The sequence below is a fragment of the Anastrepha obliqua genome, chromosome 1 (genome assembly GCF_027943255.1).
Source record: "Anastrepha obliqua isolate idAnaObli1 chromosome 1, idAnaObli1_1.0, whole genome shotgun sequence".
Taxonomy (NCBI): Eukaryota; Metazoa; Arthropoda; class Insecta; order Diptera; family Tephritidae; genus Anastrepha; species Anastrepha obliqua.
Window position 1 is genome coordinate 182,672,320 of NC_072892.1, and position 18,999 is coordinate 182,691,318.

At 37.9% G+C, this 18,999-nt stretch overlaps 3 protein-coding genes across 6 annotated transcripts; all 3 read left to right on the plus strand.

Annotated features, from left to right (window-relative positions):
• The first annotated feature begins 684 nt into the window (after positions 1-684).
• Positions 685-3,394, plus strand: LOC129235589 (V-type proton ATPase 116 kDa subunit a 1-like). Of its 3 annotated transcripts, none has more exons than XM_054869502.1 (5): positions 685-801; positions 865-2,734; positions 2,836-3,003; positions 3,069-3,240; positions 3,301-3,394. In XM_054869502.1, exons 1-5 carry the CDS (start codon positions 685-687, stop codon positions 3,392-3,394), a joined length of 2,421 nt encoding a protein of 806 aa, XP_054725477.1. The 3 variants fall into 3 exon arrangements, with proteins under 3 accessions (XP_054725477.1, XP_054725478.1, XP_054725476.1); XM_054869503.1 differs by having other exon boundaries at positions 2,845-3,003; XM_054869501.1 differs by having other exon boundaries at positions 865-2,730; positions 2,793-3,003.
• A 5,620-nt stretch (positions 3,395-9,014) lies between these two features.
• Positions 9,015-11,814, plus strand: LOC129235590 (V-type proton ATPase 116 kDa subunit a 1-like). 2 transcript variants are annotated; one of them, XM_054869505.1, is made up of 5 exons: positions 9,015-9,131; positions 9,219-11,088; positions 11,217-11,393; positions 11,467-11,638; positions 11,698-11,814. In XM_054869505.1, the coding sequence occupies exons 1-5, from the start codon at positions 9,015-9,017 to the stop codon at positions 11,789-11,791; spliced, it is 2,430 nt and encodes an 809-aa protein (XP_054725480.1). In that variant the 3' UTR covers positions 11,792-11,814. The 2 variants fall into 2 exon arrangements, with proteins under 2 accessions (XP_054725480.1, XP_054725479.1); XM_054869504.1 differs by having other exon boundaries at positions 9,219-11,084; positions 11,147-11,393.
• Positions 11,815-14,332: 2,518 nt separating this feature from the next.
• On the plus strand, positions 14,333-17,916 carry LOC129243436 (uncharacterized). The gene is made up of 5 exons (XM_054880471.1): positions 14,333-14,578; positions 14,641-14,781; positions 14,834-14,964; positions 15,069-15,258; positions 15,351-17,916. Exons 1-5 carry the CDS (start codon positions 14,391-14,393, stop codon positions 17,659-17,661), a joined length of 2,961 nt encoding a protein of 986 aa, XP_054736446.1. The 5' UTR covers positions 14,333-14,390; the 3' UTR covers positions 17,662-17,916.
• The last annotated feature ends 1,083 nt before the right edge of the window (positions 17,917-18,999 follow it).

The following is an 18,999-nucleotide window of genomic DNA, read 5'->3' on the forward strand; positions in this document are numbered from 1 at the left end:
ACGTTCTTGGTACCTTTATTTGCCTTTATGTTTTAGTCATGGTGCTTAGTAATCAGTAATCTTAAGTTATTCTAGTATGTCAGCCTCTTCTGTTTAATCACGAATCATCATTCATCATCAGTTATTTATCTATCCTTAAAAAGTGTGAGTATATACTATACAACAAACAAAGTGTGAATTATAACAACAACATAAAGGAAGCCGGCGAAATTACTAGATTGAGTCTTGCAATAATTTCTTTCACAGAAATGTGACTAATCTCGACTCGTTGAGTCATTTTATTATATTTATATAAAATTGGCGCTTACACCCTTTAGTGTTTGGCCAGGCTCCTCCTCCTATTTGTGGTGTGCGTTTTGTTGTTGTTTCTCAAAAAGGAGGGACTTACAGTTTTAAGCCGACTCCGAACGGCAGATATTTTTTCTATATATTTCTCTATTTCTCTCTACCCACCCAACCACTTATCAACCAGCCAAATAATTATCGCAAAAACAGTAGCTATTACACTTGAGAATTTGAGAGGCATTGCACTGTTCTAAAACTACACACATTCTCTTGGGAATAGCCCATGTAAACATTTTTTTTTGTCGCCGGATGTATACTGAAATTTTTTGTTAAGAAGGTAATAAAGTAGTAAAGCATGTAAATAATTCCCTTCTCTCTAAAGTTTAGCAGATCTTCACTATGGGGGATATGTTTCGCAGTGAAAAGATGGCCCTGTGCCAATTATTTATACAACCGGAAGCTGCTTATGCCACCGTCTCCGAGTTAGGCGAGATCGGTTGTGTACAATTTCGTGATGTGAGTTTTCATTGTATTCTAAATTTTTTTTAATGTCACACCAATTTAAAACTCTATTTTCAGTTGAATGACGCTGTCAATTCCTTCCAACGACGTTACGTCAATGATGTGCGGCGTTGCGATGAGCTCGAGCGACAGATGAATTACATTGAAAGTGAACTGAAGTTGGATGGTGTGATTATGAAGGATTTGATAGATGATGACCTACCACGTGCACTGAGTCCTCGTGAAATTGGTGAACTCGAGGCCACTTTGGATAGAATGGAGACCGAAATACGTGAGCTCGCCCAAAATAACATAAATCTTAAGTCGAACTACTCTGAACTGACCGAGTTGCGCATGGTTTTGGAAAAGACACAACATTTCTTTCAAGATGTCATGGATGCCTCGTCGAATTTTGGCGCTGATGAGACAAATCCACAGGGACGTGGCCAATTGGGTTTTGTGGCTGGTGTACTAAATCGTGAGCGTTCGTTCGCTTTCGAACGCATGTTGTGGCGCATTTCACGCGGGAATGTCTATGTGAAGCGCGCTGATTTGGAAGAACCGCTTTTAGACCCTCATAGCGGTGTTGAGGTGTATAAGACAGTGTTTGTGGTATTCTATCAGGGCGAGCAGTTGAATACTCGTATCAAGAAAATTTGCAATGGTTTTCGTTCTTCACTTTACCCCTGTCCTGGGGATCATGGCGAACGCGAAGAAATGTTGCGGGGCGTGAAGACACGCTTGGAAGATTTGAAACTGGTTATAAGTCAAACTGCTGACCACAGACGTTTAATGCTCTCGAACACTATTACAAATTTACCCCGTTGGATGATGATGGTGAAGAAAATGAAGGCCATATACCACACGCTGAATATGTTTAATGTGGACGTGACCAAGAAGTGCCTTATAGGTGAGGGTTGGGTGCCGAGGAAAGACTTGGCAAAAGTTATGCAGGCGCTCGCAGATGGTTCGGCCTCGGTCGGCAGTACAGTGCCGGCTTTCATGAATGAACTAGAACCGATGAAGTCGCCACCGACTTTTAATCGTGTCAACAAGTTCACGAACGGCTTTCAGCATCTAATTGACGCCTATGGTATGGCTAACTACCGTGAAGTAAATCCGGCGCTCTACAGTTGCATTACATTCCCTTTCCTATTTGCGGTTATGTTTGGAGATTTGGGACACGGCTTCTGCATATTCTTATTTGCGCTCTGGATGGTTTTGGATGAGAAACGCTTAAGCCACAAGCGTGGCGGTGAAATCTGGAATATATTTTTTGGCGGTCGCTATATTATCTTGCTGTTGGGTCTCTTCTCCATGTACACAGGTTTTCTGTATAATGACATTTTTTCAAAGTCCCTCAATGTTTTCGGTTCTACTTGGAGGGTACGCTACAACAGCACCACCGTACTGGAAAATCCCACTTTACAGTTAGATCCAACGGTGGCCTCTATTGGAACGTACCCTTTGGGTGTAGATCCCATTTGGCAATTGGCTGATAATAAAATAATTTTTCTCAACACCTTGAAAATGAAAATGTCCATTATTCTTGGTGTGACCCATATGATTTTTGGCGTCTGCTTGTCGGTGGTGAACTTCATGTACTTCAAGAAGTATGCGCTAATATTTTTGGAATTCGTACCACAAATACTTTTCTTGATTTTGCTCTTCGGATACATGTGCTTCATGATGTTCTACAAGTGGGTGAAATATTCGCCAAAAACTGATTATCTACCCGATTCACCTGGCTGCGCACCATCGGTGTTAATATACTTCATTAATATGATGCTGTTCAGCAGTTCCCCGCAGCTGGAAGGATGCGATGAGTACATGTTTGATGCACAGCCGCAGCTAGAAAGGATTTTTGTTGTATTGGCAGTAATCTGCATTCCATGGATTCTGGTGGGCAAGCCATTGTATATAATGATTATACGGAAACTCAAAGTGAGTTTACTAAATAAAGAATTGCAAAGAACTTTTAGAATACTTTTATTGTATTCTTAAAGGCTAAGCGGCAACATGCGGGTATCTCGTCTTTGGGCAAAGGAGAAATTGAAGCTGGTGGACAAGAGGAAGGCGAACATGATGAAGAAGACGATGAGCCGATGAGTGAAATATGGATACACCAAGCTATACACATGATTGAGTACATCCTAAGCACTATTTCGCATACAGCTTCTTATTTGCGTTTGTGGGCTCTATCGTTGGCGCATGCGGGTAGGTTAATCGCTCGAAATGCTTATTTCGCGTTTATCATATTTCATATTGAAATCGTACTGTAGAACTCTCTGAGGTGCTGTGGAATATGGTGCTTTCGGAGGCCCTTACACTCGGTGGCTATGGAGCAGCGGTCGCTTTGTTCTTCATTTTTGGTGCCTGGGTTTTGTTGACAATCGCCATCATGATTTTGATGGAGGGTTTGTCGGCCTTTTTGCACACTTTGCGCTTACATTGGTAAGATTCTACAATATATTCTCTAGGTATTTATGTATTTAAGTTACGGTTTCTTTTTAGGGTTGAATTTATGAGTAAATTCTATTCTGGCGCCGGATATGCCTTTATGCCATTCAGCTTCAAACTGTTATTGCGGAGTGATGAGGACGATTAAGGCCTATTACAGCTGTTTAAATATTCTCAAGTGTCAGCGGCAGATAGCTATAAATTTGTCATCTTACATTGGCTTGGAATAAAATCATGAATACTATTACTTCTTCTTTTCTATCATTCTTTGTCTATTACTACATTGTTTTTAGATATTCCCAAAGAGTCAGCAAATTAATACTGCTTTTACACTACGCGGGGAGATGAGACACCTGTGATAATCCTAAATTAACACATAAAAGTGAACAATTTGTAATAAATTAAGTGGCTTGCCGAGGTATTTCCAAAATTCACAAGTAACTTGTATAAGATAAAATAAAAAAAAAAAAAAAAAAAAATAACCAGGAAATACAATTTTGTTTGTAAAATTTAAATCCAAATTAGACAATTACTAACGATTTGAAGTTCTTGTTTCTTTTTGATTTCCCATTATTGCATATATTTTTGACTTGTGTTTTCGCTTAACGTTTATAGATTATATAATATTAATTCATTTATATACACGTTTTTCTGTTAAATTTGAGAAATGTTGTTTATTTTCCATTCTTAAGAAAGACTTTAAGCTTATATTATATATGTAAATTCATTGGAGTATTCTGATGCAAATCTAGCAAAAAATCTGTGACTTAATCTTGGTCGAAATCACATAAGGGCCCCACAAAATTACCCTACTATTTTACGTTCAAATTCTGAAATTTTTTTGTAACCCTCTAGAGAAAAGTCCGGAAAGAAAATCGTTTGTTTCTACGAACAATATAACATTCATAATATAAATATGACCTTTCAATATAACTAAATCCAAATGCCTTACCAAGATTGCGAGTTAGTTTGTAGCAATTTTTTTCAACAAACTTTTTTCAAAACTTTCTTATTACATGAACTTTTGGAACTTGTTTGAAAAAGTGTTTTTCTTCGAAACTTACCTTACAAAACACTAGCAGCTACTCTCGGACGTCTTAACAAAATATTCTCCTAGTAAAGACTGAGGATTTTGACAGTCATAGTCCACTTTTCTAATGAGCCGCCTGCATGACTTTTGGCAGTCAATCAATCAGCGGGATTAGCGATGTTTTTCAATCAACGTATAAAGATAATTCTTTTTTTGTGTCAAGTGGCTTAATTATTTTATGAATGAGGTATTATTGAAAAAATCAGTCCGTTAAGGATTAAGGAAACTGTGTTTTGGATTAAGTTTATATCGAAATTTAGCTAGGAATTTTAACTGAGATACAAATCAAACAATGCCGGCACTCTACGTCAAAGCCTTTTAGATTTTATTTACTTTTTACTACTTTACTTTTAAAAATGTATTGTGAGAAATATTTGTACGGCCTTGTGTAGTCGCAAAAGTTCCTGGACTTCCTGCATATCTCAACAACCAGTAACGGCAGACGCATTAAATGATGCAAAAAGCCTAAAACTTCTAAAAGCTGATACGTGTTCAACTCGCACCTTTTATTTTGAATGGTTTAAACGATTTAAAAAAGTGAGAAAATTATGGGAGACGACGATCTTCGATCTGCTGTGAACTGAATAAAAGTTGAAGTAGTTCGTAAATTCATAAAAAAGTGTCGAAACCTTTATTGGCTTATATAGAATGGCCCAAGTGGTCAATGCTGTGTTCTCTAGCGGCTTTACTTGTTGAACTTTAATAACGGATTTTTCGACCAAAAATGGGATTTTGTTTATCAACCATTCCTGTATTTGCCTGATTTAGCTCCGAGATACTTCTTAAGGTTTGAAACATTATATTTTGTCATAAAAGTGTTATGCAGCCATTGAAAGCATTCAAAGGCTGACAACCACCCTCGTTACGGGAAGGCAGAACCGACTGTCGTGGGAGCGAATGCTTCCTGATCGTGCAAAGTGGTTTATATAGTTCCCACTACTTTGAATACCAAATCCTTTCAAGTTTTTTTAAATTTGCACCCGTCTGGTAGATTTTGTGACAGACCCAATGTTATACTTATATAGTATTTAAGGCTTTAATCGTAATGTCAAAGTGGGCAAAACATTTCCTTCCATTCTTTCATTGTGCATTCGAAAGTTCTGTAGAGTAGCATTTTAAGTTGCAAGTTGTTTGTCATACAGTCAAACCTCTATAACTCGAGTACAAGTTCGCGTTATAGATATTCTTATTTTTTCAAGAAGGTACAGTTATGTAAGATTCATCTTAAACAATAAACATATTTATTAATTCGAAGTTCACATGTTTGGATTACAATGAATTAAAATTTTCAGAAATTAGTGACTGAAAGCCTTCCTTTCTTTTAGAGTTTTCAGGGAGAAGAGATTATAATTTGTTTAAAGTCTTAAAGTGATAATCAGTGGTAGTTTCATTCGTTCGCAAATATAAAATCAAAATTCTGAAGCAATCTCTGGCATCGTCATTGGACGACTGGTGAATAATTTCATACACTGAACTCTCGTCATCACTTTCCATGCCGTTCGAATGCGAATCTACGTAGTCATTTCCTTATCTTCATCAAACTCATCAAAGAAAATTAAAGGTGTATTGTCCTCTTTGTCCCACTGACTAAAACTATTTTTTTTTTTCAAGTTGTTGAGAATTATTTGTCTACCAACACCAATGTTCCAAGCTTTTGATATGTGATTGATTCAATCAATGAGTATAACACCCTGACTTTTGTTTTCCTCTATACGCCTTGGGGCTTCTTTTGCGATCCTGTTACGATAGTGACACTTCATATTTTGAACGACAAGTGCTTGAAATTTGGAGGTAATATTCGGTGGAAAGAACATCAATTCAATGGATTTCAGTTTATTTTCTACAGATTTAGGGTGTACCGGGCAATTATTGACGAATGTTAACACTTTTTGCTTTTCGTGTTGAAAGTACTTATCCAGTTTCAAAATCCATTTTTCAAAAAGTTGCCCGGTCATCCATGCTGTGAAATTTGAGGTTTGTTACTCTTCCAATCAAAAGAGTTTTAAGCTTTTCTGAACCATCTACACCTTCTGTCAACATTAATATAATTCCTTGCTACTTTTACCACTGTGACATTTTTTTATTCTTGAAAGCTAATGTTTTCTCTGGTAAACATTTAAAGAGCCAAGCTGTTTCATTACTCTTACCACACGCCTTGCGAGCTCCATTGCTTTGCGCTTTAATATAATATTATATTACTCCGGATATTGACATATTTTGATTTGAAGCTGCTGTAAATCATTATAGGACAGTTTTATCCACACTTTTAAACGTTGCTTTCCTCATTCTTTAAAATTGAAAAAAACCGTGCTTGCTAGGATGCCATAATGTTCAGCCACTTTCTTGTTCTTTTTTCCACTTTCGATATATTTATTAACTTCCATTTTTCTTCAATAGGCAAACACTTTAGTCTACATTTTTCTCTTTCTCTAATCTCTACTCCTCTCGGTTAAATGGAAGGGAGGCGAAAAACGATAAATTTGCTCGTTAATAACAATAAAAAAGCAACACAACAATAAAGTGAACATAAATGGACAATAACTACGTCAGTAAGTTAAGTGATTCTGTGAAGTTCATTAACTGTGAGATGGCGATTCGTGGATGTCGCTACTTTCTGTATTCTCTCCACCATGTCTAGAATCGATGCACAGCAGAAGAAGTATCCTTTCTCACACATTTGGCATTCTACATTCGTCAGGAACCAATTGATTCTGCCTTCGTGTTCCACTCCTTTGATTTAAGTATTCCGCAAAGAAGCTAACGGAATCATGAAGTAATTTTGTTCTTAATACTCTTGAGCTAAAAGCCTTCAAATGATTTAATTTGTTCTCAAATTCTTCTACTCTAAAACTAATTTTTAATTATTAATAATTTCCCTCTTCTATGTAGTTCGCAAGGAGCTTTAAAGAGGATCATATGGTACACATTTTGCCAAAAAAGAAATATAAAAGTTTTATAGCAGCATAAACATTTCTCATACATATACGGGAGTGATAGTCCTTGGCCGGATATAAATTCGGGTCGTTCCGGTAACTTAGAACCACTGCCGTGGGGACGACAACATAAAAGTGTACATCACTTTCAAAGTAGGTTCCTTTGGAATTTATAAACATATGCCAACGAATGAATATTTCAATCATCAAAATATGTTTTAAGGGGTTATACGCAGTTATGACTTTCAAAAAAATCGATTTTTTTATTGCATTTTTGTAATGTACATGTATTCAAAAGTATACGCACGAAATTTGAAGTAGATCTAAGCAATACTTTCGGAGTTATACCTAAATATGTAGAGATGCCTCGGCACGTTTTCAGGTAGCTATTGAAACTTTAAACGTGTTTTTTTCAAAACTGCATTTTTCAAGTCGGTGTACACGATATCTCGAAAACGGCTTGTTTGATCGGTCAACCGTTTTAACTCAATCTTTAAAGATACATTTTCTTGTAATTAATCGTTCCTTTTGTAAATCTGATATTTATTTTCCATTTTATAATCAATTTACGGCCAAATTTTAACGTAAAAATCGAAATCATTTCTTTTAAAAGCTGCCATTTTGTGAAAATTCACTATTTTGATTAGCCGAACGATTAATTACTAGATAATCTAATATATTAACAAAATTTGTTTGGTTTTTTGATTTCAGATAATCCAATCCTGAGTTACGATGTACACCGTAAATCGTCTTTTTTTAAAGGAGGTTCCAGAAATCGCCTGCAGCGCGCTCTATAATCAACATTTTCATAAATAAAAAAATTTGTTACGTTCTTGAAGGATGCTTTTATAACCGCCAAAAATTTTCAAATTAAAATATTCTGAAGTTTCTTCAGGATAAATTCTTGACAACCCGTCTTTTATTTGCTTCATAACTGCGTATAACCCCTTAAAGGCATTTTACAAAGTCCACTTCAGGGCCTGGCTCGAATTCTCTTTTATGCCTTTAATCGTCTGAAAACCGGCACCAAGAACCGGATTCATGTCAGCTACTTTGTTTGCTCGACGATGTTCATTCGAGTTCTTGGCAAGAAATTCGTTCAGGTGATAGCCTTGTGGGATGGTGTGTTGCCATTTTCCAGATCTTTTTCATTCACCATCTATCTAAGCCTTTTTCGGCAAATAAGTTCTGTCAAATCGTCTTTTGAAATGGCCAATTCACGGCAATTTTTGACAACTAAATTCTAAATTCTTCTAAATGAATTTGTTTGCTTTTCATCAGTTCTGCTATGCTATGCTGTGTGACTCTATTTAGTGACCGTATGTTCATATGTAACATACATTAGTGCATACTTATACATATGAACATACCTACACCCCCATTTAAAGATCTTGCAGTGGACGCTATGTAGGGTGAAAAGTTTTCCATCTCAGCGATAAGGAATTTGATTTAATGCCAACTGATTGATTAGCGGCATACTGTCTAAAATGACCCTAAAAACTATATGACAGACCACAAGCAGTACTTCACGATAGACCAAATATACTCAAGGCATTTCAGTTCTAGTTTGGCAGTTGCGGTGGATATTACTGGTAATTCATCACTTCGCACGACGCTGCCCAACAGTGAGTAAAACATTGAAAGCTACTAAAAAACATACTTTATAAAAAACTTAAAAAAAAAAATAATTAAAATTATAAGTAAAAGTAAATCTTCTTACCACCAGGTAGATATATCTTACAAACATGGGTAGCATCTTTCGCAGCGAAAAGATGACTTTATGTCAAATCTTCCTGGCACCGGAAACGGCCTACAATAACATGGCTGATTTGGGTGAAATCGGTTGCGTACAATTTCGTGATGTAGGTTGAGCAAAAGTACTTTTAAATTTGTATATAACTGCACCTATTCTTTATTTTAATTGTCAATGCGTTCTTGCGTATCTGCAGCTAAATGAGGACGTTACTGCGTTTCAGCGTAAATTTGTGACTGAGGTGCGTCGCTGCGATGAAATGGAACGTCAAATCCGTTTTATAACTAGGGAACTGGAAGCGGATGGAATTAAACTGAAAGATATCTATGACGATATACCTGGCGCCCCAAATCCGCGTGAAGTAGTCGAGTTGGAGGCCCATCTGGAGAAATCCGAATGCGAAATACGTGAGATGTCGGAGAATGACGTTAATTTGAAGTCCAATTTGCAGGAACTCACTGAACTTTGTGAAGTGATTAAAAAGACTCAAATATTTTTCACCGAACAAACAGTACTTAATATGGAAGAACACGCGAACAGTGGCACTTTTACCGGGGAGCAGCGTGGTCGTTTGGGCTTCGTAGCTGGTGTGCTTCCACGTCAACGTGTATACGCCTTCGAGCGCATGCTGTGGCGTATTTCTCGTGGCAACATTTTAGTGAAACATGCTGATATCGAAGAGCCACTGCAGGACCCGCGTACGGGCAATATGATTTATAAGACGGCATTTGTGGTATTCTATCAGGGCGAGCAACTGAATACTCGTATTAAAAAGGTATGTAGCGGCTTCCATGCTTCGCTATATCCTTGCCCGAACATTCATGAGGAACGCGAGGACATGCTGAAGGGAGTGCAAACACGTTTGAATGATCTGAAGGTGGTGCTAAAGCAGACAGAGGATCAACGTAATTGTATATTGGCGGGTATAGCCAAGCATCTGCCTATTTGGTCTATTGAGATTACAAAAATGAAGGCCGTCTACCATACACTGAACTATTTTAATATGGATGTGACGGGCAAATGTTTGATTGGTGAGTGTTGGGTTCCGACTTTGGATCTGGAATTGGTGCAACAAACTCTTGCAAAAAGTTCGGCTGGCGTTAGCAGTATGAGCTCATTTTTAACAGTACTGGAAACAAAGAAGACCCCACCCACTTTTTATCGTACAAATAAATTCACCCGTGGCTTCCAAAATTTGATTGATGCGTACGGCATGGCCGTTTATCGCGAAGTCAATCCTGCTCTTTATACCTGCATAAGTTTCCCTTTTCTTTTTGCGGTCATGTTTGGAGATTTGGGGCACGGCTTTATTATGTTCTTGATTGGCTTCTGGATGGTAATGGATGAACAACGATTGCTCCGAAAGAAGGGTGGTGAAATCTGGCGCATCATGTTTGGCGGCCGCTATATTATCATGCTCCTCGGTCTTTTCTCCATGTACACCGGCTTCACCTATAATGACACCTTTTCAAAATCGTTTAATGTATTTGGCTCAAAATGGCGTATACATTACAATTCTTCTACTGTGCTGGCTAATACTTACCTGACACTCAATCCCAGTGTAGCTACTATTGGCACCTATCCATGGGGTATGGATCCCATTTGGCAGCTGGCGGAAAACAAAATCATTTTCTATAACTCCTACAAAATGAAACTGTCCATAATTTTCGGTGTTTTGCATATGGTTTTCGGAGTGTGTTTGTCTGTGGAGAATATGGTATATTTCAAAAAAAAAGCTTATATCCTGCTGGAGTTCATTCCACAAGTCCTCTTTCTAATTCTGTTGTTCGGATATATGTCGTTCATGATGTTCTACAAATGGGTGCAATATTCTGCGACCACCGATTACGAGCCGGATTCGGCAGGTTGCGCTCCTTCGGTTCTAATATACTTTATTAACATGATTCTGTTCAAGGCATCCCCACAATTATCTGGTTGTGACATGTATATGTTCGATAGCCAGGTAACAGTGGAGCGAGTTTTCTGGATTGTCGCATTGTGCTGCATCCCATGGCTGCTGATTGGCAAACCACTGTACATTCAATGCGAACGGTTATTTGAGGTAGGTGATGATGGAAAAACATATTGTATTTTTAACTAAATTTCACCATAACAATTACACAGGCAAAGTCAAAATCTAAGGAGCCCTATGTAGAAAAGATAGAGATTCAAGAAGGCGACATTGTTATTGAAGCAACTCTCACTGATCCTCTACCGCATGCTCATCACGAGGGCGAAGATGAGGAGGAGGAGGAACCAATGAGTGAAATTTGGATCCATCAGGGCATTCACACAATTGAATATATCCTCAGTACCATTTCGCATACAGCGTCGTATCTGCGTTTGTGGGCCCTGTCTTTGGCGCATGCGGGTGAGTTTTAATTTGCCTACATGAGCACTTATTTTTTACCTTCCTGTTTCCACTATCTTTTGACCTGTTTCAGAATTATCTTATGTTCTATGGCTTATGGTGATGCAGAAAGGTCTCCATTTCAAGGGCTATCCTGGTGCTATTGGTGTGTACATCATCTTCTGGGCTTGGGCTTTATTAACCATAGCCATTATGATATTTATGGAAGGTCTCTCTGCTTTTCTGCATACTCTGCGTTTGCATTGGTAATTTAAATGATTTTTCACACCGATGTGAATTTGATTGATGATAATTAACATTTTAGGGTTGAATTCATGTCTAAATTCTATGCCGGAACTGGGCATCCTTTTCTTCCATTCAGCTTTAAGGCCATCTTAGAAGCTACCGATGAGGATTAAACATCTCCAATAAAATATTTTTGAAAAACTGCAACGGAAGAACTGCAAATATTGATAAATCTATGTACCCATAATCGCTTATAACTTGAAAAAACCAAAAAATATTACCTTTAAATGAAAAGAAGTTTTTTGTTTTTAGTTTATAGGTTCCTAAATCGTTCATTTACTTGAATCCGCTAGGTGGTGCTGGTGTCGAGAAATTTATAGAAATCGTATTTATGGTCCGATTCGGCCCATAATTGTAATGTATATCAACTTTAAACCGAAAGTCTTGGTAACTAATAAATATTTAAATACAAACACATTGCTTGTGATGTCTTCATAGTTATTATTGAAAATCTTATTCGAAACTTTTGACGTTTTTGAACAGAAATACATTAAAATTAAATATCTTAAAAAATCTTAAATTCCAACTTATAATGCGGTCTGGGCATCAAGCGATTTTGATCTGTTCCTGTCTATGGCGAATGATTTTGCTGGTGAAAAGTTTACCTCAAGGTTCACCCTGAAAAATCGGCAGTTCCAGTTTCTTGCCTATAGGAACGAGGACTTTTGAGCTATATTTATGTAATATAGTGTGAGCGTCAAAAGAAAGTGTACACCACTTATTGATAAGTTTTTCTCGGATTATGAAAAGGCTTTCGTCAATGAGCATCACGACATATTTTTTCAGATTTTGGAAACTATTGGAATTGATGACAAAGGATTACGTTGCTTAAAAACCCTTTAATGGGTCCAAACGGCATAGGTCAGAGTAAGCGATGAAAATACCAAAGACATAAATATCGTTAAAGGCGTAAGGTAGGGGTGTGTATTGTTACCCCTTCTGTTTGATATATACGCCGAAAAAATTTACCTAGAAGCTCTTTGGAACGCACCCCTACGACCATAAGATTACGCTCTTAGCAAAACATTTTTGAACAAAGTCACCAATAGCAGTCAGCAATTCGGACTAAAACTCAACATTAAAAAAACTAAGTTTACGCATGTCAGCAGGAAACCTATAGCACTCCTGATACACTAACTATAAAGGACGAACCGATAGAAAACATTTCAAGTTATGTTGGTTGTTGGAGCAATGAAAACTAGGAGGCATCAGCTGAAATATGGACAAAAATAAAAATGGCAAGATCCACCTTCCGCAAATTTAAGCTGCCTGCTCTTTTTAGGACTCGACGGATGTACTAGGATCAGCATATGTTTCACCCTTGAAGCTGACGAAAAGTTGAGCGACTTGCTAAAACTCGCGAAAACGTGCATCACAAATTACATAAAATAATAATTCGACTCCAAACATATAGCACCAGTAACACAATGGACCCTAGAGGTCTAAGTGAGATCTTTTTACAGATCAGCCAGCACTACCTAACCTAACCCAATACTACAGGGCGAAATTGGAGGAAAACGACGTGTTGGCAGAAAGCAGCTTTTGTGGTTGCGTAACGTCAGGAACTATACTACGCAATGCGGCTAATAATCGTGATGCTTATCGAGACATTGTGAACAATATAAATTAAATTAAATTACCGTAAGTATTATAGTAAATATTTTCAATGTACAAATAATTATTGTATGACCACTAACACTCGAAATTGAATAAGCAAATAAAGAAGAAAAAGACTATTTATTTATTTATTTTGCAATTTCACACTAAAGCAAAAACCATATGAAGCAAAGTTTCGAACTTTGTGAAAAATTTGTAAAAATGTGAGAAATTTTCATCGGAATATTTAGAAAAATGTCGGGTATGCAGTTCTATAGATCAATGAATTTTGGTATATTAAAGTGTAATTTCAAGTGGTGCAAAAATTGCTTGGATTTTTGACAATTTTTTCTGCTGACGGTGTTTGGTGTTTTCTTCCATAAAAAAATGGCGCACGAATTAAATTTTTTATTTACTTGACACTTGCACTTTATACTTTATACTTAAATTTAATGATCTATAAAACTACATATCCGAATTTTTTTTTTTTTAATTCTGAGTGAAAATGGCAGATGGGTTTTATGACAAGCTTTACTATTTTCTATGGCAGAGATGCAGTTGGATGTTTGCAATTGCCTGTCGAGGGGCAACCTTAGTAAAAGTAAACTTTTGCTATCATTTGTTGTTTTATGTCCACAGTGTGTCTCAACTCAGGCCCAACTGAGTGGTGGTCACGCACAAACCTACTTTGATACGGCGGCCCAAAACTTTATTGTACTACGTAAATCTTCAGAAGTATTAAAACCCGCACACATATATTAATATTTGCATGCACACACAAAAGCACACGCAAATACCTACAATTTATTTTAACAGTTGCTTTCTTTGAAAATTTCCATGAACTTCTAAATGCGACTGCAAAATCAGCAATTCATTAATCTCAAGAATTTTTGGAGTCAGCAAAAGTACTTAAACAAACGCAAACACCTGGCCGGAGCTACCATTGTTTTGTAAAATAAAACGTAAAAAAACTAAAAGAATTAATTCAAGTTTTCAAAGTAAGCGAAATAAATTGTTTTCTTTACTGAAAATAGTTTATTTAGCAACATTATCAGAAAGTTTCACAACCAGTCAAAATTTACTCTTCGCAGCGCACGGTTAATAGTTCTGAGGAAAATGACTTTTCCTAAGACCCCAATATCGGGAGTGATATCGTTAATAATCACAATTATTGTGTCCTCCGTATACGCCGAAGTATTTGTGCAAGTCAATCTGAATAGACCGCTCAATGATGTGAATGAAAAGTTTGTTAGTTTTACTGTGGAGCCGGCGGATTTGTATAGGGCGCTTGATGGCCCGAATAGGTATTTCAGTATAATAAAAAGTGATTTTTAGAAATGAATTTAAGCCTGAATTTTCCTCACAGGAAATCTTTAACGCATATGGCCACACTGCTTGGGAGTTCTTACATAAAATTCGGTAGCGATTATAACTTCATACCGGATACTGAAACGAAATATCGAAATCCAACAAAAACTGTATGGAAGGGTTTCAATCGCTGGACCAGGTGAGTGGGGAAATGAACGTAAAACAAGCTTAAAACTTGATTTACTTCGCAGTGCTGTTAATTGGACGATGATTATCCCAATGCCATATAATGACGGCGAATGGGACCCTATGGAGTCCCTAAGGATATTAAACAGTTCTTATTTAACGGGTATTACCGATTGCATATGGCAGTTGGGTACAGGTGAGAAGTGAGCACAAAGCTGAAAATTTTGAATTTCTGAACTTTTGATCAAATTGAGCACCGAAATACCAAAAAAACAAATTCTAAGCCATTTTTATTTCTAGAGTTTGGTCCAAGTGTCACGGAATATCTCAACGATTTAAATACTTTAAACTTGATGGTGGATTCATTCAATCCTTACGTCGATGACTGGGAAGTAACCGGCGCTGAAATTCCGTTGGGCAGCACTAGTGATGAGGTGAAACGCTATATTGAGTCATCTAAGGATCTTAGTGCTGCCTTCAACTGGTTGCAGTAAGTTTTTAAAAACACTTTTACAATCTTTCATCTTTTATAAAAAAAATGTGTACACTGACTGGTTTGTATATCACATTTGATGCCCACAGACCCGCAGATCCCTCAACGACAAACCCTTTGATCGGCTCAGCCTATGAGCACGACCGCATTTTACGTGCCATGTTCTCTGAAAAGGTTCCTGTTTGGTTGAACTTCACACCTAAGGATCGTGCCAAAAACTCCAAACAAAGGAGTAGCACCACCAGCATTATTAGCAAAACGAATGCGGAGATCATCACCGACGCGCTGCGTTGGGCACAGACGCTGGGAGAAGCGGCCAGCTCAGGTTTTGATGCGGTCTTCCGGCGCACAGATCAAGATGATTTGGAATACTCTAGTCCAAGTTTCTTTGTGACAATGCTCTTCAAGAAAGTGATGGGCTCACGGGTTTTCCCTGCTCGTCCCTTCACCATATTTCTTCGTACCAATAAGCTGTACACACATTGTGCAAATTCAATTTCGGGAGGTGTGGCTTTCATGATTGTCAATCCTGATGATGATACTAAACAAGTGTCCGTAAGGTCCAACACAAAGCTAACGGGTGACGAGTATTGGCAGTACATCCTAACATTTAAAAAGAATAACGCATATTTGAATAGTGAAAAGTTATCTATAAATTCCACATTGGAACCACAGGTGAAGACGCGGAGTCCAAATAAGGCGATGCAGTTGAATGCGCCGGCGAAATCTGTCGGCTTTTGGGTGCTGCCCCATGCTGAGCTGGAGCATTGCCAGTTCACAGAGATCGATGTTGACGATTTGGAGCAGGAGTCGACTGAGGATGAAGTGAATATGATGAAGAGGCACATTTCTTCGTCGGACAAACTGTTGCAGCAGCTAATACACGAGACTGCGCTCCTGCATAGTGCTTCAATGAAACACGACCATCGTAGGCGTCGCTATGCCACTTTTTCAAATCGGGCTAGGCATATTGTGCTCGAAGACAAAGGTGAACACACACAGACACTAACAAAACTCTTTGAGCCACTTTCCTTAGAAGAAAAGACACCTAAGAAACGAGAAGAAGTATTAGAGTATAGACGGTTAACTGCACTCAAGTGGATTAAGGATTTACTCGACACAGCTCTGAAGGATCGGGAAGATTTGCTTTCACTTAAGCGAAATACTCGTAGTACCGATGATTACTTTGGCGCTATCTTTGGGGCGAAGGGTGGTAAGAAGAAAGCACCTGTAGTTAAAAAAATTATAGAAATACGTAAACCCGAAAAGAAATCAACTAAACCCTCATACGATCCTGAACATTTTGACGAGGAGGAGTTTTTTAAGAAAATGGGTTCAGAAAGTGAACCCGAATCGGCACGAGTGCCGGAGGGTGATGTGCATTTGAGGCATATAACTAATGTTGACGGTGAAGATCTAAATAACTCCGATGAGAGAGGTAAGAGAAAAGCGGAAGGTAAGAAAATACACAGGACAAATGGAAAAGAAACTAGAAACGAAATGAAACCTTTGCGTCTGCTACCTACTGAGTTCTACGAAGCACTGCCACTACCAACTTCAGACCAAACGAAGCCCAAGAAGGGTAAGAGTTGGAACGCTCTACTATTTCCTGAACCCTTCACCAAAAAAACAATCAAGAGTAATACACTCGATGAAACTTCGATAACAAACAATGCAGATCCTGATGTTGAAAACGTCGGTGCAGCGAAATTTCAGACCGCTGGCCAGCTGGCGGAGGATTTTCTGCTCGCACAAGAAGAACTTGCCCGTTCTTTTTTGCGCGACAACGAGAAAGATGACGAAAAGAAAGATGAGAGAGAGAGCGACAATAATTTTAGCAAAAAAAAAGTTAGTGAAACGGTCGTAGACAATGATGACGAAATGTTAAAGAAAATTAAATCGTTACGTAACAAATACATCGATTACTTGACAGAAAATTTGGAAAACTATTTCAGTGAACACGGCACGGTGGGCGATGTGGACGTGCAAAAGAGTTTAGAGCGATCTGCTGATACGACGACGGAAACACCTTGGTGGAATTTGAGTTCATTGCGTAAACGACGTTCTCCACGTGCGTTGCGATATGAGCTGTCAGAAGATGATTGGGCTTCGAATATGATCACCAAGGATGTAGACTTGCTGCCTTTGAGCAGTGTAACACCGAAACAGTTGGTGGATACTGAGCATCGAACTTCGAATAGATTGCAACTAGACGATGATACTCAAAACAACAACTCGAATGGATATTTGAAAGCAATGAGAAAGAGAGTAAGCAGCTTCGTGGACATAGTAACGCGGCATGTAAACGAATGGTACAATACAATCACGAAACCTGTAGAGGATGGAAAGATGGTTCCGGATAATAGTCAGCCAAGAACGAGAGGAAGGAGAAGAAATTGAATTGTAAAAAAAGTGATTTTTTAAATAGAAAAGCATAAATTAGGCAGAGAGCGAGGTCAATAAAAGATTACTTATAAAAAAGAGAAATAATGATCGAGAGAGTTGCCAACAATAACAAAAAACGAAGAAACCCAATTTTTCCAAGACGTTTTAATCAAGAAAATGATTCATTATATTGCAGAGGTCTTCATGAGCGTGGCAATCTGGCTGAAAATGTGTACAAAATAAAAGTTAAATATAATATAAAACCTGAAATGCATGCAATTATTTTCAACCTTGACCAACTTGCCCTAGAAATATTTATTTTTTTATTAAATGTGCTTTGTATGTAGGTCGGAACCAGAATTCGAGATAAAAACAGAAAACGAAGCGATTTTCATCTAGACAGAAGCCGATTTAATATGGTTTTTTTACTAGGAAAAACAGAGTTTAGGGTGCAACTTATTTAGTATTAGTTACGCAGAAAGTGAGTATTTTTATATTTGGCACTTTTGCCAGAATAATATTTCAAAAACTATAAATAAAAGTTATGCTTGCTGTTCCCATGGCCACAAGTAAACTAATAATAAAAAACAACATTATCCAAGAGGCCAATAGGTCATGGAAAGATGAAGATACATGTGTAACAGCTAGGCTTCTATGGCTGCAAATAAACAAGAAAAGGACAAAGGAATTGCTTAGTCTCTCAAGAGACAACATCTCGAAGGTCGTGGCTTGTTTAACCGGTTATGGCTATTCGGCAGGCATTTCTCAAGACTAGGAGCTTTCTCCCATGAATATTGCAGAAGTTGTAGAGATGAGGAAGAAACAGTTGAGCACTTCCTTTGCAATTGTCCCACCCTAGCTAAAATCAGAGCAGGTTGTCTAGGTAAATACTTTTTTAATTCTCTTACAGAGCTGTCTGGCGTGGGGTTGGGATCAATTCTACGTTTCATAAAAGCCACAAAATGGTTCCACGAAGGAAGTTAAATGGGGTTCCCGTGCAGCATAGAGGTATCACCACGGTCTTGTATGGTCTATGTAAGTTGGTCGTGCAGACCGACTACCGCAATAACCTAACCTATGGTTGCTGTTATTCTTGTTGTTGTAACAGCATACAAATCGCACTTATGTACATGTACGGGTAATGCTGCGAAGGGACAGTCCTTGACCGGATATAAATTCGGGTGTTCCGGCAACACAGAATCGACTCGCATGGGAACGATAAAAAAATAAATATTATGGTATTGAGTATTGCGGGTAACATGGTGATGGATGGAACCTGCGAGAAAATAGGCATTTGACAGTAGTTTATTGAATCTTAAACTAGGAAAAATGGAGGTTAAGAGAACTGACACT

What these genes read in the sequence shown, in the direction of transcription:
- LOC129235589 (XM_054869501.1), top strand. Translation starts at nt 685, where the DNA reads ATGGGGGATATGTTTCGCAGTGAAAAGATGGCCCTGTGCCAATTATTT. An exon ending in GTTGTGTACAATTTCGTGAT is followed by an intron (nt 802 to 864) that starts GTGAGTTTTCAT and finishes CTCTATTTTCAG; the next exon opens with TTGAATGACGCTGTCAATTC. An exon ending in CACACTTTGCGCTTACATTG is followed by an intron (nt 3,241 to 3,300) that starts GTAAGATTCTAC and finishes GTTTCTTTTTAG; the next exon opens with GGTTGAATTTATGAGTAAAT.
- LOC129235590 (XM_054869504.1), top strand. Translation starts at nt 9,015, where the DNA reads ATGGGTAGCATCTTTCGCAGCGAAAAGATGACTTTATGTCAAATCTTC. An exon ending in AATGCGAACGGTTATTTGAG is followed by an intron (nt 11,085 to 11,146) that starts GTAGGTGATGAT and finishes ACAATTACACAG; the next exon opens with GCAAAGTCAAAATCTAAGGA. An exon ending in CCTGTCTTTGGCGCATGCGG is followed by an intron (nt 11,394 to 11,466) that starts GTGAGTTTTAAT and finishes GACCTGTTTCAG; the next exon opens with AATTATCTTATGTTCTATGG.
- LOC129243436 (XM_054880471.1), top strand. Translation starts at nt 14,391, where the DNA reads ATGACTTTTCCTAAGACCCCAATATCGGGAGTGATATCGTTAATAATC. An exon ending in GGTTTCAATCGCTGGACCAG is followed by an intron (nt 14,782 to 14,833) that starts GTGAGTGGGGAA and finishes TTTACTTCGCAG; the next exon opens with TGCTGTTAATTGGACGATGA. An exon ending in CATATGGCAGTTGGGTACAG is followed by an intron (nt 14,965 to 15,068) that starts GTGAGAAGTGAG and finishes TTTTATTTCTAG; the next exon opens with AGTTTGGTCCAAGTGTCACG.